The sequence below is a fragment of the Mus caroli genome, unplaced genomic scaffold (assembly GCF_978045245.1).
Source record: "Mus caroli unplaced genomic scaffold, Mus_caroli_1 scaffold_7, whole genome shotgun sequence".
In the NCBI taxonomy this organism is placed as follows: Eukaryota; Metazoa; Chordata; class Mammalia; order Rodentia; family Muridae; genus Mus; species Mus caroli.
The window spans coordinates 112,811,853-112,835,918 of record NW_028227262.1 but is presented as its reverse complement, the minus strand read 5'-3'; the positions used below and the strand labels follow the sequence as shown (position 1 = coordinate 112,835,918).

Below are 24,066 nucleotides of genomic sequence, written 5' to 3'. Positions count from 1 at the left end.
ATCAGCAACATAAGGGCAAACCCCAGAGCTGTCCATATTGATTCATTAAATGCCAAACAGAGAAGAAACCCCACTATGTAATTAGATTGATCCTTGAAGGAGAAACATCCTTCCTTGTATCATTATCATATCCTTAATGTAGTTGTAAGACATAACAGCCATTGAACATCTGTGGTCTATGTAAGTTCCAGTCCTTTCCATCTGTATATGCCGGAGCAAATTATCTTCACGCCTATGAACTGATAGCTAGTGGTGCCAATAACCTGGCAACATTTGGCCCTGAAAATGAGCACACGTTTAAAAAAAAAAAAAAACCCTTCAAGGATTTTTCAGTCAACAAAAAGATACACTTCATTACATAGACCTCTTATTTAAATGATACTAGTATTTAAAAACATATCAACCAATTATGCACACTATATAACAAACACACTATATATGCTCAAAAGGCATACTTAAAGGATGAGGCTAGTGGAGACTTCCAGACTGACAGATTTCAGTATGAGCATTTTGAAGCTCTTCCCATCCTCATATGAAACTCATGTTCAAAGATACCCTTTGTAAAAGGGTCCCTGAGGCTGTCTCACACCCCCACAGTCTTCCTCAGCAGATTCTGGAACGAATACTTCTGAAACCTTTGCATCAAGGCTGGTCCCTAGTTATGCTCTGGGTTAGAACAATCTGCCCCGCCCTCCTCTTCCCCTGAGGTGTGTAAAGGAGAATCCAAAGTCTGTGCACATGGCACTGTAATGCAAGTAGAGGTGACTCCCTGGGCTTTGGGACATCTTCTAATCGTAGCTGTGCCTTTTTGAGAAGAATTTAAACTCTTTGTATTGCAGTTTTCTCCTTGGAAAAAAATGAAATTGTTTAGCCCGTGTTGTTAGAAGGGGACTCTAATTTCAGTGTTTATTTATTTATTTATTCATTTATTATTAACTAGCTTCAACTTTTCACAAAGCACACAGGACCTTGTTTTTCTTAGTCCAGGTCTCTGGATTTCTCAATGAAAAAATGACGTTTAATACAGAAATTTAAAGACAGATGAAGCCCAAGGAAAGAGAAAACATTTTCAGACATGCAAAAGGACAATTCATTTCACCAGACCTTAGTTAAATAAACAATTTGTGAGTAGACTCTAGCAAATTTAAAAAGCAAAGAAAACACAAAAGCTAAACTGGCAAGAAAAGAAAGATTTTAAGGCGGCTGTGAAGCATTCCTGTGAACGTTTGTTAAAATTAGGGGAATCTCAAAAGTCATGAGGGTGTAAATCTTGTTCTGCTTTGTTTTTTGTTTTATACCCTAAGAAAGTATTGTAGCCTTACAGTTGTTTAATACTGCTTAGCCAGTCATGAGCATAACATCTTAAAAGATGGAAAAATCAGTTTTGAATGATTGAACTTCATTACTGCGGAAGAAAATAAAATTCACATCTAACATTCCATACACAGGTGTGCCAGAAGCAGGAAACATGACATGGAAGGGGATGATAAGTGTTTATTGTAACCATCTCAGAACTGACCCAAATTGTCCTTACCAGAAAACAGTCTGGCAACACTGTGTGTGGTGGGCGTGGGGGTGGGGTTCACATGCATTTGTTGCAAGAGAGTGGATCCCCCTCCATGTCCACGGGAGGCCAGGGGAGGATGTTGGTTGTTTGGCCCCACTAGTCTCTCACTGGACTTGGAGCTAGGCTGATGGTCAAGCAAGGCACAGAACTCTCTTGTCCCTAGGAACTGAGAACATAGATCTATGTATATCCACAACCAGCTTTCTGTGCAGAAAGGGGATCTGAACGCAGTCTCTCAAGCTTGTGATGCAAGCACTTTGACCTGCTGAGCCATCCCCCTGGTTCCTACAGCTTTAAGATTTTTCCATTATGGCTACTGGCTACTGGCCCACTCCCAGCCTTATATGAAGACTCATTGCAAAGTCTTAATCCTCTTTGATTTCTCAAGACTAGGTAGTTTCACCACACACATATAGTGAAACTTAAAGGGGAGCCTCTGTCTAGCTTTCTCTTTCCTAAAACTCTGCTAGCTTCATTGATATCCTAAACTCCCAGCCTTGCCTCTGAAGTCTGCCAGGCTCTGCTCTTGTTGGTGTTCGCTGCCTGGAAATAATTTGCTGTCCGTAATGTAGGGGGGCGATTAGACCTTGTGTCATTTGATTCTCATCTTTTGGGGACACCTATCTATATTAACTAAGGTTCAACATTTTAACAATGATTCTTTCATACTTTATTTGTATTAAGACTGGAAGGTAACCCTGACCTTATTAGTTCTTTGTAGAAGCAGAAGTGTAATTTTTTGAAACATTTATACCTTGTTTAGGATACTTTCCCAATGTTGCCTGCCAACTCTTCATTTACCTTTTGACCATATATATATATACACATACATACACACACACACACACACACACACACACACACACACACACACACATATATATAATTCAACTACAGTTAAAGTTAGCATTCTCATCTATTGTACTGTGGATCAGAAAGAAGAGAAACAAATCAATTATATTTCATTTTTATTCTGTACATTTCCACACAATTCACAATACAGAAAAAGTGTCCAAAAGTAAGTATAACTAGTCAATTTCTTTTTCAGAGATTAATTCAGTCTCTCAAATTAATTCCATTGAAAATCTCTGTAGAGCAACACAGTGATCAAGATTCTTTATATAAATAGGAAATGCGAGAAAATTAGGGAAAAATACTTTATGACTTTATTACAAAAAACCCCTCCTTTCCTCCCTTTCCCCTACCCACCCTTCCCACCCACCCTCCCTCCACTTCATAGTATCTGGATTCCACTTTACCTAGAAATAAAACTTCCTCTTCTACTGCCATAGCTGCTACTACTGGGGGAAATCCCGCCTTGCAGCTGCCAGCTTTGCAGTGGCATGGCATGGCTCTGGGATGTAATCAGACAGAATCAGAAAGCATGAATGAGCCCTTTACAACATGACCCCAAGTCTTCATATACATGTAGTAGCCTCTGTGAGTGACCCACCTCCAGCAAGTGGTTCTCAGGAGGCCTGAGGAGCCTTTTCACTCTGGAAAATCATTCCATCAAACATTATCATTCTGAAGGCAATAGCAGCCATGTAACACTTCACAGAAATCACTTCCTCACTTTCAAACAGCTGTGGGCCATCGAGCAATCCTGGTGGTCCACTTAATCCTTGGCAATTTGGAAAAAGAGCTGAGCTAATAAATGTGAAGCTGATCTGCACGTTGCCTTTCCCACACATGGTTTTCTACTGCACTGCAACGTTTTGTCCTTTAGAATCCCCAGATTCTCCCACCCTACCCCCCCGGGGGGGGGGCATTCTGCTGTGTCCCAACTCACAATCAGGATATCAGCAAGCAACAAGATCCTAACTGCACTGCAAGTTAAGCCTGTATGTGCATGGGTTAGCGCCTCAGTCCAACCAGTGAGAAGTGTGGGGGTAGAGTGGGAAATGAAAAATGTCATTGTTAAGAAACATGATGATCAGGAGCCATTTGGATGCATTAGGGTACAGTAGGTATCAAATGAAGAAATGCTTTAAACACTATGAGTATGAAGAACACATTGTGTGCTTATGAGCTTCAACAAAAAACTAAATAATGCAGGGCCTATCATTTCTTTGGGCTCTTTCCATTTAAGTAGAGACTGCATGTAAACAGCTCATACCTACCATTTTTAAGAAAAACAAAGAACTAGGTTTATATCCTCAAAGAACAGGTCGACTCTCTGAATAGTTAGGATGAAAATATATTTAAATTTGTAAATAAAATTCTTCAAGTTGATCTTACTTTTCTCAACTCTTATTATGGGCCAGCAATCTGTGAACAAGGCCTCACATAGTCATGTGTGAGTTTAGTCACAGCATTTGGGAGACAGAGGCAGGTAGATCTCTGTGAGTTTGAAGCCAGCCTGGTCTACACACAGAGTTCTAGGACAGCCAGACCTACACAGAGAAACCCTGTCTCAAAAAAAAAAAAAAAAAATCTGTGGACGGTTGAAGAAATCTGAAACAACATTCTACCCTTTGGGATTTTTACAACAAAGCTTTCCATTAGTGGCCCCCACCCCCCAAGTTTCACATTCAGTCATGGAAATAAACAGGATAAACTATGCTGCATAACCTGAAAATTCCCAGCTAACACTCTTTGAAGTCACTCTAAAGTTTGCCTAGCTACACTGGGATTACATGAGGACCAATGTTTGTTGAGTGTGTACATACATTATCTGTGAGTTGTCATGAGAGCCTATACCAATACAAGAGTCGTCTAGTTATGCTATGCCTGAGAATCTTTTCTTTTTTCTTTTTTGTCTCTTCTTACGACTCTGTTCTTATTTTTCTTTCCCAAGCCAAGGACAAGGAGTGACCCAGGAGAGACGAGAGAATGGGGTTGTAAAATGTCTCTCAGAGTAGATTTCTGGGAATGATCCATTTCCTCAGTATCTGAACACTGACTCTTCCCCCATCCCTGCTGGAAAACTGGGTCTCAAACATCACCCTTATGGACAAAAGGGGAGATGGTTAACTAAGACTGCAATCTTCTTAAATAGAAATATAGAAATACTAGCCTATGGTCATGAGTTGAAGTTTTATTTAGTCACAGAGAAGAATAAAAAAGCTCCAGTGTTTTTATAACCATAAAAATATAAGTGTCTTCAGCCTTTTCTCTAACTCCCAGTCACAACCAAAAGAACAAGTAAAAAAAGAAGCTTGTGTGGGGGTGGGGGTGGCGAAGACAGAGACAGAAACAGAGACAGAGACACACACACACACAGTCTCACACACACACACACACACACACACACACACACACACACACACACAGAGAGAGAGAGAGAGAGAGAAAGAGAGAGAATTTCTGCCTCTAAAGGATTTGGCCTATAATTGCAATGACTAATATTTTTCAAAAATGCCCTTGATTCCCCCTAAGAAGTTGCCATCTGTTTGTCACGAACCTGGAAGCAAATGGGCTCTAAGGTTTACTTCAGTCTAAAATAATAGAAAAACTAAATCTGGGAAATATTATACCTTTTTCAAGTTCCCTCACACATAAGGATTGACTTTCCTGTGATCAATGAGCTGATGTTTATTCTTCACTTAAGCACTGGGAAAAACAGTTGAAAAACACCTTGTTTCTCCAGGAAGCCCAACTGAAGTTTTCTGGATGCAAAGTTTAGGAATGAGAAGCTATACATAATGAAGGCACCAGCTCTTCATGCCTGTTTTGATCGGTTTTGCCCTTAGGTTTGAGTCCACACATTGTGCATCCCTTAGAACTTGGATCTGACAGAACCAAGTAACCCATTTCCTTGGGACATTCTTATTCTTAACTTAGAACTGTTTTTTGGTTTTTGTTTTTCCCTCCAGGATCAGATACCCTTGTACAAATTCACCAGTTTGCCCATTGGCACTCCTGGGAGAATATACAATCAGAATGGGAGAACATTAGCATTCTTTCCACTTCAAGCTTATCATGGTTTCCCATTTGTGTCTTAACGTCTATGTATGTGATTGTATAGGGTGAACTTTGAACCTACACCCTCCCATAAACAGATCAATCATGCTTCGAATGACAGGGCCATTCTCAGCACCTTTAGGTATTGTATTCTGAAACAATAGCCTTCAAAGGAGGCAAAATAGTGCTTTCATTGAGAAAGGAAGGGAGGATGGGACAGAGGGAGGGAGGAGAGAAGGAAGGGAGAGGGAGAAAGAGAGAGAGAGAGAGAGAGAGAGAGAGAGAGAGAGAGAGAGAGAGAGAGAGAGATCTCAAACAAAATAGAGAAATCATCAAACCTCAGAACTAGTTTCTTTGCATGAAATCTACCACAGTATCCAAACCTTGAACACTTTTGTGTTTGACATTTGTTCTCACTGGCATGACTCTGGATAACAATCTCTGGAATTCTAAATTTAAGATGTCTCTTGGTTCTACTCAACTTGGCTGTGGCATCTCTGATAGATTTTTTTTTAATGGAGAAACTTTGTATCATGGAGACCTGAACAACAGATCTAAAGCTCCATTGAAGGCAATGGTGGACAACTATTATCCCAGAAAGAATCAATTTGGAGTATATGAGTCTGAAATGTCAAGAGCTTCCTAATCTGACAGGGACCCTGTAACTGTGTGATTCTGTGCAAGTTGAATTCACTACGTCAAGACCCAGTTTGTTCATTTGGAATGTCATACCTGTATTATCCTCCGCATGGAGTGGTATCAGATATAAAGGCTCAGAACTGTCAAAAATGCATCAAACTATCAAATCTCTGATTTTAAAAAAAAAAACTTAGGGAAGTTGTTAATAAACAATAGTTTAGTTGTTTTAAATAACTTTATATTGTAAGCCATATGTGTGTCTTAACAAAGAGCTGAGAAACAAGAGAGTCCCAGTTGCTCCCGCTGCCCAAGGCAGCCAGCTCAGACACCACTGGCCTCCAGGTACTAGAACACTGGAAGCAGAGAGAACACCTACCTCACTGTTTTGTTCTGAATTTCTTCCCTTGCAATTACCACGCTGGCACCAGAAGCCAAGGGATTTCCCAGGGTGCTTTTCAAGAGCATTTACTTAGCTTCTGAAGATCCCTGTGCAGAATTTCCTTCTGTGATTAGGTTACAGTTAATTCTAAGAATCTCAAATCACAGCAAATTTTGTTATATTGAAAGAATGGTGAGATTGCCAATATGGATTTTCTTAAGAATGTCCAAAAATATTCATCAAAACCCAAAACGTTTCCAGAAGAATTTTGAATTTTTATCTCCTTATGTGTTCTCCTTTTCTGAGTTCTTGAATCTGTGCTTAGTTTTAAGATTTTTAAATGAGAACTAAAGACCACCCCCTTCCAATGTTTTAAACTTCCTTGTGTGTAAAGTGATGTTTTAAGAAATCAAGGTTCTCATGAATTTTTAAAGATCAAATGTTGCCATGAGACAAAGCCATTTTTAAAATGATGTAAAGAAAATAACAATGTAATTGCAGCCCCTTCGGATCTTGAGTCCCTACTAGTGACATGCCTAAAGATGGTCAAATATCCCCCAGCTAAGTGCTTCCAGATGTTGAAGGTTTGTAACTCTGTATGCATGTCCACTGCACTATTTGGCAACTCATACTTCATCTTCTTTATATTTAATCAAAACCCACTGAAAATTCTGCTTATTATTCCTGGTTTAGCTCCCGAGGGCTGGGATAAATAAATCTTAGCCTTTACTTAAGTACAGTTTCTAACTTTCATCTTAGAGCTTTAGTTTCAAGGATCTTTTTTTTTTAGACCATTACCAGGATTCCAAGGAAATGGAAATACAAAATAGCACTATTGCTTTGCTATTTAACATTTGCATGTACAGAACTAAAATATGCTAGCCAGAGTAACAAACATGACAAAAACTCTGTTGAAATTTAGGACATACTGAGGTACCCTAGAGTACACACACACGTACACAAACACACACACACACACACACCCTTTAAGGAATTTAAACTATTTAGATTTTTCTTTTGTTCCCTGTCTGCAGAAGTTGTTTATCCACTTCATTCCTAGGTAGCTATTTATTTCGCTGTGTATCGCAATGAGTAATAGGTATTTTGAAAGAAATGTTTAAAAAAATAAAAATGAAATGCTTAGATAAAATAAGAAATGTTTAAAAATAATAAACGGGTTTCTGAACCTATTATTGGATGAGCATGATTGAATATATATATATATATATATATATATATAATATATATATATAATCAGTACTTCCTGGAGTGACACGCCATCCAACACTCAGGTTCTGCTATGAAGTATTGGCTTTAATAGCTTTAGGATTGTTCTGTTTCCTGTTTGGGACCAGAATAATAAATTTCAGTGTTCTGCATGAGCGGGCTCTTCATGTGCTGTTCTTTGCTTTGAGGTTTCTCATTAAGCTGCATTAACAGCCTTAAAATCCATAGGTTGCCCTCAAGGGTATAACCCGTATACAATCCAGTTCTCTGGGTGGTGTTAAAAGCACATGCTGCTGTCACCATCTGATGTGGAAGGAGTGCCTATGACTGTGACCTCTCAGGTCACTAGAACAAAAACAAAATAAACCTCCCTGACTACTTCTGCTTCTAAGAATCACCTGGTCATAATTCTATAAGGTGCCCATGGTCAGTAGGCATGTACTTAGTCTTTGGCCAACATTGGTATTTGCCCCCAAAGGGAAATTTTATCTTGATATAATTTTATCATAACATGTGGGGAAGATTTAGGCAGTCCTGACACAAAGTGATAGGCACTGGTACCAGGAATGTTGCCTCAGCCAGAGAACTGGGGGGTCAGGCCAAGAGTGATGCGAATACTGGAAGAAGACATCTCATCAGCTCACTGTGGCGCTCAGTCCTGAGAAGAACCAAGAGTTGCAAAGGCAGCATTTTCTGAGACGTGGGCAGAGGGAGTTTATACTAAATACATATTACAGTGTGTTCAGATAGCTAATTTAATACATGGTCTTTCTTTCCCTAACATGAACATAATTTAGTTGGAGAGAACAATTAGCAATCTTGGTGGTTATGGTGAGCCATTTTTAACAAAGATCTATTTTTACTTTTAAAGAACATAACTGAATAAAACAGCATGCTGTGCTCAATGATTTAATTAGCTTCTCCTACTGGAAGACAAGCTGCTCCAACCCCAGACCAAACCCAAGTAACTACCCCTGCTCCTCAACAACAGCCTGCCCTAGTTAAAGAGCCTTAGAAATCTGACTGGGTGCTAGGCTTATAAACTCAGCTTTAAAGCAGTGAGGAGGTCAGAGGAGAAATATTTCTCCTTTGCTGCCTTGAGATCTAAAAATAGAATGGACAAGCCACAGGATTCAGGGTGGTTTCATGTATTATGGAAGGCAACATATAAATAATCAGAAGACTCACTGATTATTATCTTTATGACTGACAATCTCCAATGCCATATGCAACTGTAGCAATTCAGAGATAGATGTAAGCTCAGGAATAGAGAAAACAACAATGAAAAGAAAATCCTGTTTCTTTACTAATCATTGCCTATGAGTGTTAACTATACACGTAAAGATGATTTGCATGCTTTTAAGATGTCTTTTCTAAACATATGCAATATGTGCATATGGCACATATGCCCATATATGTATACAAATAAATACATTTCTATTTATGTATGATGGATATATGTGGCATGTACAGATATGTGTGTATATGAACGAGAAATTTCTGACATAACACACAAGCAAGCATGTTTGTCCACATTGACAGTGATTCTTGCTGGGTACTGAGATGGGATACCAGCACAAAGAACTCCTTCACGCTCATGGGACGCTTCCCATGGAGTTAGAACTTTTATGAAATGCACGTGCTACTTTCATAACTAAACTGTGTGTTCATATAATTGACATGGTAAAATGAAATTGCTATACCTTATTTTCTTAGGCATGATTATCCTAAAGATCCTAGCAAGTACATTTCAGAGGTCCATTATGCAAAGGAGTCTCTAGGAGGTCCCAGTGGAAAGGACTGACCTGTTGAGCATCTCGGAACCCAGGCCAATGTGCCTGGGCAGCTTCTGGGAAGACAGGAAGAAACAGGGCACAGGGGCCCTCTACTATTTCTTACTAATTTCTCTGCAGCTGAATTGTGCTTCAGAACTCCCACTGGGTTTCAATCATCACTTTGATGGTGGTAGCCAGAAATCTCAAGGCAAGCTTCCAAGTCATGCTGTTTATCCTTCTAAGGTAACTAATTCTCTCCTGTCTCTCTCGTGTTGGCGAATGTGGTAGTGTCAAGGATTGGGCTAATGTTTCATGGCCGATATAATACAAGGTCACAAAAATTATTAACTTTACTGCTATGCAATGCTCTCTTTTAATAACACGTCATTTTTCATGATCTCACCAGCCCAATTTAAAGAATTCCAGGGAAGACACAAGAGACCAGACGCCAGAGAATCAGCTAGGCTGGCTGCTCCTTGCAGAACATCCCCAGCAGGGTGTGTAAGATTATTTTTTACAGGTACATATTTTTGTGTTTGATAAAGTATGTGGGGCTAGGACTGAACCATTTTCTTCCATACCTCCTGTTGGCTCACTACATGTGACATTATATGCCTAAGCAGAGTCAGACACTCTTGGACCACATGGCTTTAGCTCTTTCTAATGCTCAGAAATATCACACATAACAAACAACTAAAACAAAACAAAACAAAACAAAACAAAACAAAACAAAACAAAACAAAAAGCATCCTACAGGAGGTAGACTTAAAGTTGCTAAAATCATGAAATCTGTAGTTTCTTTGCTCACATTTTTTGACATCCCAAGTTTGAGAGATATTTTCCAGAGATGGATCATGTATATAGTATATTGCTCCTCAGCAATAATATACAATCTAAATTATTTTTAGTGGTTTGAGAATAAATATCTACAGCACAGGGAACCTTACAGTAGTCAGCACTGTATCTACCTTCATTCTAGGGACTTATTATCTTAGTTAGAGTTATTAAAATTGGCCCATACCCACCTCTATCCTAAATTTTCTGTGGGCTGCTTTGAAACCTTCTCAGAGAAATATGAGATGGTGGTTGATGAAAATATAGTCCTGCATCTCAGCAGTGGCCAGCTGGATAACCAACTGCTTGGCCAAATGCTTGGCTCAGTCTAGGGGGTGGAAGGCTCTATTCGAAGCCAGGTTCCAGTCCATTCTAAGGATTATGTTTGTCATCACAATATTTCCTTGACAGCCCTAACAACTGAAAAACTCCTAACAGAAACCCAGTGACTTCAACTCCTGAAAATTATCTAGTCCAGAGAGAGTTCCAGTTCTGAGATGGATGCCTAGAAACATATTATTCTTAGCCAAACCATTTCCCCACAGCTAGGTATGATGCCAAGTTTGATCTTAAAATTACTATCGGGAGTTTCTAGCAATGAAATCCCTACTCACTCAAAGCCTCCTAACACTCAATGTGGCACAATGTATCTGTCCTTTCAAAATGATGATACGTGATTCTGATAAGTAAATTGTCCCCCATTGGACTGTGAGGTTAAAGGTCACATGCAGAAATGCCGAGGAAGCATTTTGCTGTATTGAAGAGAAAGTTGGAAGAAAGCAGAAAGAAAAGATTACATACCCCACTTGTATTTGTGACCTACCCCCTAAGTGGAGGAGATTTTGGATATAAAGTTGGATATTTTCTCTTCCTTATTACCCGGTCCCACCTGATCCACAGCATGAACAGAAGTGACAAGTTTAGAAACCATTTCTGCCACAGTGGCTTATATTAAGAAATTTGTGCCAGGAGAAAATAAAGTAGGGAAAGGAGCAAAATAGACTCCCCTAATACACAGAAAATGGGGTCATCAGCCATGATCTCGGAACCTAAAAGGTCATAGGACGAGCACAGACCAGGAAGGGCCAGGCATCCTGAGAGTCTGACCATGGAACTGGTGAAATGAGGCTTTGTCCTTGGGTCAAGCCTTCCCTGATGTTATGAAAACTGAACACTTAGAAAAACACACACCAACCCCCCTTTCACCACTACATCCATGAGCCTGTAGTTATTAGCCTCAGCCCCAAATGCCAAAGGCTGTTCTTGTAGCATACATTGCTACTTTGATTTCTGCTATTTTTTTCCAGTCAATTAGACTGCTTTCTGTTGTCATTTTACAAAGATTAGGATTAAATATTTATGTGTTCCGTTTCATATAACCACTGTCCAAGACAGGTCTAATCCTGCCACTGAAACAGCACTTAGAATCTTATAGCTCTGTAAACCAGTTATGGGGTTTCATTGACTCCCTGGCTCATCTCTACTGCAGCAGAAGGCAAAGATGGCTGCACGTAGGCAGTGCAGAGCTGTACAAACAGCCCAAGCTGAACCAGTCCTTCCTATCACCAACAGCCCAGCTGCCTGGGCTACCTCTATATAACATCTGTGAAGCCCTTCAAGCACAGACAGCTCCCATACTACCTCACTGTACCCAAGAGACAGAGCACACAAGTTGACATTAGCCCTGTGGCACTTCCCAGCTCCTATGTGATGAAACCAGGCGGGGGGACATGCAAAGCCACTAGTTAAGTCTTGGTATATTTAGTCTACAAATGGAAGTGGTTTTATAGATATATTTCTGTAAGACATCCTGGAGGGTTTCAAAGACCTTCAGACAATGTGGTTGGAAGACAGAAAATAAAGAGACGAAAGCATAGTTTCTAAATCGATGGGTGATTACAGTAGAATTGTGAGATACAGGGGAGGGTGAATGTCTAAAGGGAGGAGGGAGCAGTGCCCTTTATGTGAAACTCCTCAGAATCTTTAAAATAAATTAGACGGGTGAACACAGAAGTTCATGCTACTTGCTAGAAGCAATAAGGATCAAATTTTGTGGACCCTGTACGCCACAAATCTCCGGTAGCCTGCCTCCTTCTCAATGGGCTATCGTGTCCTGTTGTACATCCCTGTAGCCCTGGTAGCATATTCTCAGATAGATCCTTGCAGGAGAGAGGCAAATATGGATTCCATTAGCTTCTTCCAGGGGAGCTGCCCAGTGGCTGGGAGGGCGTAGGTGATACGCTTGCTCAAGTTCTTCTTGCCTGTCTACCAGAGTCAAACAGCAGTTTCCAGGTCTTCATGGCCAATGATCTTATAGTTCTGTCGGCTTTCTAGGTAAGCAGCCAAATCTGGGTCCCCAGCCTGCTGTGCTCGTTCCTGGGGTGTCTTGCCCTATAGATAGCAAAGAAAAACGAATAGCTAGATTGAGATGATGTCCATATATAACAGACTCAGATTAGCCAAAGATGAGTCACTACGAAGAGTCCTTCTATGTTTGATGCTTCAGAGTGTATGGATGCTTTCAAATCTATTTACATCTAGAATCAGAACCATATCAATGTGTGGTGGTTAAGTTAAAGGGTCAGGAGAAAGGGTATATCTCCATAAACAAGGAGTCATGGAGTCTCCCTGAGACTGTGGGGAGAAACTGTGTGCAGTAAGTTTGAGGGCCAAGTACTTTTCAGAGGAGGGGCAGAGGAAACACAGAATGAAAGCATGGAAACATGGAGCCACGTTTCCTGTTCAGGATCACTCTTTGCTGAACACTGACAACGGAGCAAGATGCCAAGATGAGGAGTGACAACTCGCAGATCATCTCGAAGGCTCTTCCTTTGCTGGTTTCAGCACCCATCTTCCTAACAGTTCACTGACTCAGTCTGCACTCAGTACTAAATCACTAGCTGAAGGTTCTTATTACAGGTCTTATACAGCTGTAGCAGACTCTTACTTTTACTTTGATAATGATAAGGCTGACATCCCCACTTTCCAAACATTCAGAAAAGTGAACCTCTGAGCAGACTTGTAGTCAATCCTTTGCTAAGAATAAAGATCCCCTAGGACATTACCTCCATCCTAAGGGTTCTAAAAGCTCCATGCATGAGCATATTCAGCTTTTGTGTAGCACTGGGTTACAGAATGGTAAGATTACAGGATTCTGACAAAGGAGTGAAGTGCAGTTACATTACTACATGGAATGATCTATAGAACATAGAAACATTTTGAATGGAAACTTACAATGTTCAGTAACATGCTTGATATGAGTCCAACTGGTTTTAAAAACTGAGAGTCAAACAAATATACATACATGCAAAGAGAGATTAAAGTTTATCATGTTTAGCTCTAAGTGAGGGGATTTCAAGTAACTTTTCTATATGTCTAGTTTTCTGTGTATGGCCATAAAAATGAATCAGCTATTTTTTTGAAAAAATGAATACACTTTTATAATTCAAAATAGGATGAAGTCTCAAATACCTTGGGTCCATTTATCTAAGAAACTTAGAAAATAAAAGGCACCTGTACCCAGGCTGGACCTCACAAGTTCCATGTTGTCCCTCTTGCTCTTGTGTCTCTTCCCTGTGTTTTTAGTTTCTGAACTGAGTACAGGCTCAGCCATGGTGGACAGCAACCCTACTGTGGTCTGAATTGCTTTTGCCAAGCCACTCCTCCCTGTGTGGCCTAGACTAACCCTGCCTGCAAGGTATGTGTTTCTGGATTCAGTTAAACACTGGAGCATTTCAGTGTAATGTCATCTAGGAAGAAGGCCACTTAAGCATTTATCTGTCATTTGAAATGCCAGGCTGAACAGGTAACAGATTGTCTATGCATCAAGAGATAGCCACCAAGAGATAGCCAAGGTGGTTTTGGTGAGCCTCGGGGGAAGCTGAGGCAGCTAGAGGGCCGAGAGGAGAATTCCATGTAATATAACTGCTTCAGAAGTAAAAAGGCATAATATGTCTCAATGTTTGCTGTTCAAGAAATACCCAGGGCCCACAGTCTACATACCGAGATTCTCATCATTTAATGAAATCTAACAGGAGTTTACAACAATGATCAGGCTTCCTGAGGTCTATGTGTACAAACCATGGCTAGAGTTAGTGGCTCAAAACCTGGTCCTATTTAATGAAGGACCAATACCTTAAAAGTCTTCTTTATAACTATAGAGATATAGTTAGTGATGGGACTTGCTGTCTACTCAAAGTCCTTCAAAGCTCCGCATGCTTCTCAGAACAGATAATAGACTCCTATAATTGATTCTCTTTCTTCTTCTTCCTTCCTCCCTCTTCCCTCCTTCCCTCCCTTCCCCTTTTCCTCCTCCTTCTCCTCCTCCTCTTCCCACCTCTCTCTGTATGTGTGCATGTATGTATGTGTCTGTCCATCTCTATCTAGTCCAGTCTCTGTCTTTGCTCAACTCCACTGAGTTACAAGACCCCCATACTCCATACATCAGCTCTATCTCTTAGAGATTCTCTGTCAGTTGAGTCTACTGAGGAAGGCAACAGATTCAGATGACCTAGACTTGTCCTGGGGCCCTACCTGTACTCATGGGCACTTCCTGGTCAAGGTGGCTTACACATTCCACCGACAGTCTCTGGCCTCAAGACCATCTTAATAGGCTCACACACTCTGCAGACTGAAAAGCTCACCTAAGGGAGTAACCACATTTTAAGCCTCCTTGGGATAAGTATCATTGTGGGGCAGGAATCCAGGCCATGAAAGTGATACATGACAGTAAACCCCATTTCTCTTTGTCCCTCTTTATCCTACTGAGGCAGTGGGATAGTCTGTCACCAAATGAGGAGGGCTGACCTACTCAGTCAGTATCAGGCTACAAGTCAGCAGAGTTAGTAGTACCACAGCTAGTCTCCCTCTGGCTTCCTGCCCCCATTCCTGTCAATAATGGTTTTTCATGCTAACTTATATGGTTGACAGTTATGGGATAATGTAAGAAAACACATATAGAAAGGCTCTGAAAGTTTAAAGGGAAATGGGGCTAGAACGGAGGCTCGGGAACTTTGAGCTCTTGCAGAAGTTCCATGTTGGATTCCCAGCATTCACATGGTAGATCCCAACCACTTGGAACTCCAGTTCCAAGGGATCTGCTCTCTCTTTTGAGCTTCATAGACTCTTGAACACATGTGGTACGTAGCCATATGCTCTCTCACACATAAACGCACACATGCATCTAAAATTACATACATAAATTTGGGAGGGGGAATACAGAGCGATGTGGCTCTATCAGGCTTAGAACTGTGACCATCTCAAGGTGAGATCCCACCATCTGGGGAGTCCGGCAGGTAGGCAGTTATTGGGGCAGCCATGCATGGAGCAGTGCAAAGCACAGATTTTGAATTATGTTAGGTTTGGTGCTGAAGATGATCATAAATTATATTAGCTTTTAAATTACATTAATTTGGGACTAAAGAGACTGCTTGGTCACCAGGCTAAGACATTCATTCTACTCATGCCCATTCGCTGGCTCGGGCTCTCACTTACCCACCTCTTGCCTACTGGAGTTTCAGTCGAACACCTCTATTCCCATGTCCCTCTTTAGCATGTGGGGTTTATAAAGTACCACAGGCAAGCACACACCCTCCCTTTGTGCTTCTACATTTAAACTGCAGTTTCTCTAAATGAAGCACTCTATTTTTTCCTCCTTTTTCCAAAGCTCCAGGCCCTTCCATGAACACAGAAAGGATGCCTGTGCTGCGGGCACAAGTGGAGGCCGTGGTGCCTGCAATCTCTCACAGTGGGAGGATGCTTGCACTCACTCATCCTGTTACCTTGGAGTCTGTCTGTCTCAGAGATGCTCCTGCATCCACCAGAAGCTGGCATACAGCCCGGTTCCTTTGGCAGGCGGCCTTGTGCAGTGCAGTCTCGCCCCTAAATCAAAGATTAAGAAACCAGGCATGGGTTGGAGACAGATGAGGTGATAGAGAGAGCAGAAGGCTGAGAGGCTTACCCTGCCCTGTTGCTGATGCTGTGTGCTCTTTAGTCTCCTCCCTTGTGAGAGGCTGAGACATACATGTTAGGGAGGTGAAGTCATTCATGAACAGATCTAACATCTAACTTTAGCCTCTTGTCTGAACTGGATATGGCTTGGGGATAAGTTTTAAACCACTACTATTAGATTTAGGGTATATATCGATGGCACTTAGCAAGCAAATTGTGCAGATACGTCCAAACACTTGAGGGAGAGCATGAAAGGGTCTCCATGGAGTCTCCCCCGCTTCAAACATGGAGGAAGCCATTCTGACCTTCATGAGTATGTCCTGAGAACTCATCTTCAAGAGCCAGGCAGACTTCTCTCCCTATTCTGCCAATACTGGATTACACCAATTAAGTGATAAAGGAATGTCTAAGGGGTTCTGGAAGACTCCAGAAGAACTCACAGGCTCAAATTCTTCTAAGAATGCAACAGGCCTGAGACCTCTCATGTAGGAAGTGGCAAAGGAAAAAGACAGACGCCCATCTGTCTCATATGTGGGCTAAGGAAGAAGACATTGCCACTCTGAGCTCCAAATTATAAAGACATTTAATGCCAACATACTTCATGAAAAAAAAAAATCAAATGTCAACCACAGAGAAGCCAAAGCAGGATGAATGGTATTCCCATTTACAACCATGCCAGCACAGCATCTTTGTGGATCAGTGGCTGGTTTTTCTGTGTGCAGCAGCTCACAGCTGGATATCTCTTCTCAATTGCCCTCTCTTCTCTTCATTCCTATTGATAATCAGTTCCTTGGTTACCAGGTCATTTTTCTCTAAAGCCACTCATCTTTATCCCTTGTCTAACTTTTTTGAAACTCTCTGGTAGTTCCCACTCTGGCTTTCAGAGTTTATCATTCATCTTTTTCTTATTCTCGTTAGTGAAAGAGTAGTTATTTGGATGTCATAAGAATAAGAAAGAAAGATGAAAACAAACAGTTTCAGTTTAGGAACCATCCCAGAGCTGATAACTATTTGAATAACTGTGCTTCCAGCTCTCCAGGGGTGGTATATGACTTGTTCTATCACAGACTGACAAACAGAAGTTGTGCCATTACATACAGTAAAAGTATTAAGGCATCGGGACTTCATTTTCTCACAAATCCCACTCGAGAAAAATTCCACATATGGTGGAGATAAAGATTCATGCACTTATTTATTGTCAGTAGTCCAAGCACTGGTGTAAAAGAATCCTGTTGGTAGGATGCTCTAGGTAATGACAGGGATAGCATTGGCTATGTATATAATCATCACAATAGAAATTATTAGGTTTGTTGTGTTTTGTGTAGCAGATTGCCTCTGTACAGTCATTTAAACAGTTTAGAGTGGGATTTTAATCAGTGAAATTAAAACTATCAGATATGCCTCATGGCCTAGAAGTGCTTGGAATAAAACTGTTTAGATTATATAAGGAAAGGCAACACTCACGTTTCACTGTCTGCCATATCCAGTAACTCTGCAGGTCCTAAACAATAAAAAAGGGAGATGTCAAAAATATATCCCAAAATTAAACATTGCCAGAAAATATGCATGTGAATAATTTACATGACCAGGAAAGGTGAACGGAAAAAATAAATTTGGTGCCAAGGTTAACCGTAGGGCAAAGCGAGAGTAAGAAGAGCATCACCAGTTTCCCAAACCACACCAGTCAATATGCACAAAATAGGAGAGCAAAAGGATGTTGCTGTCTTGCTTATCAAGACTCTTTCCATGAGGACTGGAGAGATGGCTCAGCGTATAAGAAAACCTGCTATGAAAACAAGAGGATCTGAGTTCAAATTTCTGGCACGAAAATTTAACAAAAATGTTTATGGAGCTGGGCATGTCCCTGTGTGCTTGTGACTACAACGCTGGTAGGAGAGCAAGGTAGACCCCAGGACCTTGGTGGCCAGCCAGCCTAGCCAAGCTTAGTGTCTCAAGGAAGTGATACAGAGAGTTGTAGAGGAAGACACCTAAAATTCCCTCCTGACATCCTCACTAGTGGATGCACCCACATGTATATGTGTGGATCCACCATGCACATGACATACACACACAGACACAGACACACACACACACACACAGAGAAACACACACCACAGGAACACAAACATACACAGAAGGTAAAATTGAAGAAATGAAATTAATTGGAAAAGAATAACTGAAAATTAATCATCTTGGTAGTCGAAAAGGGCCACCAAGTGGGCTCTGGGATCTCTTTCACTCTCCAGCTATAGGAAAGGGCTTCCATTAGTGTAATGAGAAAAGTGAAGACACACACACACACCTCTTGTAGCTATATTTTGGAAATAGGAGAAAAGTCTACTGTTTGAACATCTCCATTTTTAAAATGGAACTGTCATGCATATGCTCAGGTGATTATGGATGTACCATTGCATGACATGTCCTCCACATTTTAGACTGGAAATGTACAAATGCACTGGCCTTTTTCCTTCTCAATGTCTGGTTAGCAATTAATTTACTTCTGCAAACACAGTTTGGGATCTTCATCATTCTATTGTCTGACTACTACTTCCTTCTTTGAAATCATTCACCCTGTTTACTCTGAAGGTATCAGTTAGACACATCTTCCACAGAACCTCCTCTGAGCTGACACCAATCTCTACCTATATGCCATCTATTCTTTATGTATGTGTCCTATTTGTCATACTTAAGTAAGATAAGTTATCAGCCATATCAAAACCATCCAAGGCAAGCTGAGATTGATAATTATATTATTTGACATGACTTTTATCAAACTCTTTTAAAACCACCCCTTTAGTTGTTTCTCTGTACATCAAGATTCTAATACACCTCTTGGAGCTTTGTCTTGTGCTTTTTTATTGTCTTGTTTCTCATCACTGTGTCATCCTTTGGGACTGAATATTGAATCTGGTCCTAAGCAAATGCTTAAATGTTTGAACTGATGAATAAATCTGCTTGGAAGTTCCAAATATGGCCCTGGTTCCAAAGACAATTTAGTCGTTAGAGACATGATCCTTGTGATTTGTGAGCCATGTTGGTAGAGAGCATTATCACTGAAACGTATTATGCATAATGTAAAAAGAAATGAAGAAGAGGTTATAAGTTTCTAACGATGACTGCTACTGGCAGGGAGGTGGCTGAGAGAGAGTCAAGAATCTTTGTAACTCTCCTGATCATCCAAGAGCTAAGTCACCTTGAGCCTTCCTATGAAATGTAGCTAGCATGCAGAAACAAATTGCTATAAAAGCCACATATCATCACTAAACTTTTGTATGTCCTATCTGTTAATTTCAAATATTTAATGATATTCATGACCTTACTCATGGAACTCCCCCTCTTTAGTGTGTTGATAAGATTCCACCTTTTTGCCTAAGCTAAACTAACATTAGCCTACCTAACTGTGTATTTCTCAAGGCCTTCCCCAACTATAAGCCTGTTTCCCAATCTTCTTATCCATGATAGCCTTCCCTCTGCTAACCATGTACCTAAAACTAAACTGTTCCTCAAAGCCCATTTGTGATGAGGTCTTCTACAGTTGTCCAAAGAGACATTTGACAAATGAACTCTAAGCCTTCTCTGAGTCCTGTACTGTGTACAGGTTCTACTTAATGGTATGCATTTCTTTTAAAATGTATGTCTCATTTTCTTAAGTGAGTTATTCTAAATCTCTAAAAGGTAAGAATCACTTTATTATTTCCATCTGCCTCTAAATTATATAAATGTTATATCAATAACTCTATGGATCCTTTAATTTACCCTTCATCTTGATGGGTCAATAACAATCTAAATATTGAATAGAAGAGCCTGGCACCTCTTAAACTCTTCATAAAATTTAGTACAACAACTGTAGTCCTTTGGGGCACACCACAGCTGGCCATACTAAGTCAAAACACTGCAAAATCCATGAAGGAAGGTGACATAAAAGGGCCAATTCACTCTCACTTAATGGAAAGCCATTTGGTGACTCGTTTTCTGGAGATCCCCAAACTCTAGGCTTGTTCAACTTCTGACAGGAGAGGCATGACAAGACCAGGATGAAAGGATCACAGCCCCTCAAGTTCCACCTAAAGAGCTCCTGCCACCTTCAGAGAGCACTTGAAGTCATTTATTTAGGGAGGAATTCCAGAAACAGAGCCTCATGGCTTTACCTGTCTGCTCTTATATTGCCATCACTGCTGCTCTCTGCACAGTGACTAGGGCAACAAAGACCTTGCAGCACTCTTTCCTTTATTCTTCACTACATGAAAGCCACAGTGAGTCCCAAGACTTGCTGGGTCTACACTTCTGTACTGATAAGGAGCCCCAGAGCCTGTTAACTGGCCTAAGACAGCAATAGTTTAACAATCTAAAGATGAAGATGAGGAAAGGAAGGACTTCGTTCCTCATAGTAGCTGACCAGAATCACCACAACTGTAGCTCTGAATGATCCCACAATGATTATCCATCCTGTTTTGGGTGATGCCAGGGTTCCTCTCTTGTTCCTTTAAACTCCTGTAGCTGGCAGAGGTAAAAGAAAAAGCCACCAGTGCTGGAAGTTGGCACTGTGCTCTTACAACATATCTGAAGGGATTCCACTTCAGTGTTTAGGGAATGCCTCTGAAATGACTGGCACAATTAACCCAACATCCATGATCCTCCATCACATAGATCATAGGATGATTAAGGAACATTTAAAACACCGGCAAGCAAATCACCAATAAAAGTATGGGAAGAGCAGAAGGCAGATCACTCCAGGTGGAAGCAGAGAGCTGGCACTGCCTGTCGATCCCATTCCCCTAACTGGGCCACCTTCTCTGGCCTCAGTGGGAAAGGATACTCCTAGTCTTGCAGTGACTTGATATGCCAGGGTGGGTGATACCCAAGGATGGAGGTCTGAACAGGGACCTGAAGAGGGTGCTGTGACCTGGATGTGAAGTAAGTGAGTGGATGGGTGGGTGGATGGATGGGTGGATAGATAGGTAGGTAGGTAGGTAGATAGATAGATAGATAGATAGATAGATAGATAGATAGATAGATAGATAGATTTATAGATAGATAGGAAAAAAGAGTACTGGCACACTTACTTGCCATCTTTAGAGCCAGTCCTTAAAGCAGCTGTTCTCAACCTATGGGTCTTGACCCCTTTGAGGGGGGGTCACATGTCAGATATCCTGCATACCAGATATTTACATTAAGGTTTCTAACACTAGCAAAAGTTCAGTTATAAAGTAGCAATGAAAATAATTTTATGGGTTGGGAGTCACCACAACCTGAGGAACTGTATTAAAGGGACACCGCACTAGGAAGGTTGAGAACCACTGCTGGCTTAAAGGATTATCTTTGCATGGCAACAACTGCAGAGGAGTCTATGGCAAAAACACCTGAATGCAGGCCTTCATTCCACCTGGTTTGTACCTCACAGACCTGTGGGGAGCTATGCTTTAACACTGTGCTGACTGACCTATTTAGTAATCTTGATGTGCAGCTCCAAGAATGGATGGCCAAAAAAGATAAAATTAATCAATGAAATCCACACCAACTTTCTTTTGAAAGATAAAATGCATTTTAAAAATAGCACCTACTTTTTGTTCTTGTTGTTAATCTGAGTCTCAGAGGAAAAAAATGATAAAACATAAATAGAATTATAGTTTTCCAATGTATATCAATGGTTGAGAGCTGGACTTGGAATTTATTATATATCTATAACATCTATAATATCTATAATATCTATAATATCTATAATATCTATATCTATATTATTCACACACACACATCCCCACTATGGACGCTCTATGAGCTTTCCTCCAGGGAATCTGAAATAAGAACATTAAACTATCAACAGATAATTCACAGTTTTCTACTTATCCAAAGGCCTCTGTGGTGGTAGAAATGATAAGGTGCTCTCAGTCTCAGGCATGTTCATACTTGGTCACCAGTTGGTGATGTTATTTGGGGAGGCTTAGATGTTGCATATTTGCTGGAGAAAGTGCATCACTGAGGGCAGATTGGAGGTTCACAAAGCCCCCAGCTCCTTCAGTTTGTTCTCTCTGCCTCATGCTTGCAGTTGAGGACATGAGTTCTCAGCACCATGCCCCAACTGCCATGCCTGCCCAAGTGATGGCATTTCACTTCTAGGATGGGCTCTAACCTAGAACTGTAAGCCCAATAACCCATTCTTCTATAAATTGCCTTGTCATGGTTTTCATCACAGCATCAGAAAAGTAACTGACAGAGAATCCTTCCAGCTCTGTCCCTTCTAGTTGGCTTTTGTTTTGTTTTGTTTGTTCTTTTCTTTTGTTTTTAATCTCACAGGTATTCTGCACCAGAAGATAAGTGTGAAGTCTTTTTTGAAGGACTAGGGTGAAATTCCTCTATGAGGGAGCACTGGCTGGCCTTTCTTCATCAAACCCCACCTATCCTTTCTGCCTCCTAAGGTTCACAACTGCTCAAAATACCACTACCAGCTGGGGATCCACGTGCTCATACATGTGAAAAAATGCATGAGCCTGTGAAGAACACTATATATATTCAAGCCGTAACAGATACACACACACACACACACACACACACACACACACACACACACTACAGAAACGTTTAAAGTCCTGCTACTCTGCACTACATCTGTGAACTCTCACTCAGCCACCCCACATCCTGTTCACATGACTTTATCATCTGCAGTGTATATGCATTATATGTTGGCCTTTTATAGCACGCATTCGTTAATTTGCCTCCTACCGATGCATCCAAATCCTCTCTGCTCTTTCTTCCATTGCCCAACAGACTCCCTCCCAGGACCTCATTTCCCATGAGTCTCCCTGATGCTGCCAACAGACCATTCCAAATCCTCCCCTGCCACAGGACAAAGGCTGCACAGATGTGGAGGGAGCAGGCACTGGGAATGCTAACAGCACTGTCATCCTGTCTCAGCGGGATGGGAGTCCTTTCTCTGGGACCAGAAGCAAAAAAAAAAAAAAAAAAAAAAAAGGGGGGTGGGGTGGGGTGGGGAGGGGAGGGTGGTAAAAAAACAGAAAAGAAAGACTGAAGTCAGAAAAAGAGAGAAGACAAAATATCCTATTGAAATAAAGAGGAAACGCGTGAGTGGGGTTTCTATCTGGCGAAACAGCAGGGGGCAGCAGGGTGGGCACATGGAGAATAAAAACAAAGGACTAGAATACTGGGTAGTAAAGGAAGAAAAGCACACAAAAGTCCTGGAGGGGTGAACTGGGGGAGGCAGCCAATAAAAATGATGGTTGAAAGGAGCTGAAAGGCAGGAACCACTAAGAGAGTCTCTGCTGGAATCCCTGGATCCACAGCCTCTGCCCTGTCTCTGGAATTGTTCCCCCTCGGGCTCCTCCTTATTTGCTTTCAGGCCTTGAAATGCCTGGATTCCAGCTTTTGCTTTTTCAATAGAAGAAAGCAGTGTTTTGCATGTCAGAGAGAAGTCCAAAGGAAGATGCCTCCTATGGCTTTCTCAGAACACACCACACAGCCAGCCCACTCAGAGCTCATAGCTGCGGCCATCTTAAAGGAGCCTCTGAAGGACAGGGATTGCTGGTGCTTGAGATAACTCATCTCCCAGGGATCTGGATCAGAAGGTGTCCTCCTAACTGCAGATCACACTTCTCTCCCTAAGCATCCGATGAAGGGACAAAGGAGAGTGGAGCCCGAAGCAGGAAGCATGCTGTGAGCTGAGGGCTAACTCAAAGAAACACACAGAAGATGACTTAGGTACCTTGGAAGAGCCCAGCAGTTCCTCAGATCCATGGTCAGTAAAGGCTGGGTACAGTCAGAATGTGACAGGACAAGAC

The 24,066-nt window shown here is 41.2% G+C and overlaps 1 protein-coding gene across 7 annotated transcripts in view; it reads right to left on the bottom strand.

Annotated features, from left to right (window-relative positions):
• Positions 1 to 2,802: 2,802 nt before the first annotated feature.
• Dgki (diacylglycerol kinase iota) overlaps positions 2,803 to 24,066 on the bottom strand; it is a 449,800-nt gene continuing 428,536 nt past the window's right edge. For all 7 annotated transcript variants that reach the window (XM_029478766.2, XM_085840737.1, XM_029478767.2 and 4 more), the window contains 3 exons: positions 17,741 to 17,777; positions 16,108 to 16,207; positions 2,803 to 12,718 (listed from right to left, as the gene is read on the bottom strand). In XM_029478766.2, coding sequence (XP_029334626.2) covers positions 12,602 to 12,718; positions 16,108 to 16,207; positions 17,741 to 17,777 — 254 coding nt within the window. In that variant the 3' untranslated portion in view covers positions 2,803 to 12,601. The remainder of the gene's footprint in view (positions 12,719 to 16,107; positions 16,208 to 17,740; positions 17,778 to 24,066) is intronic.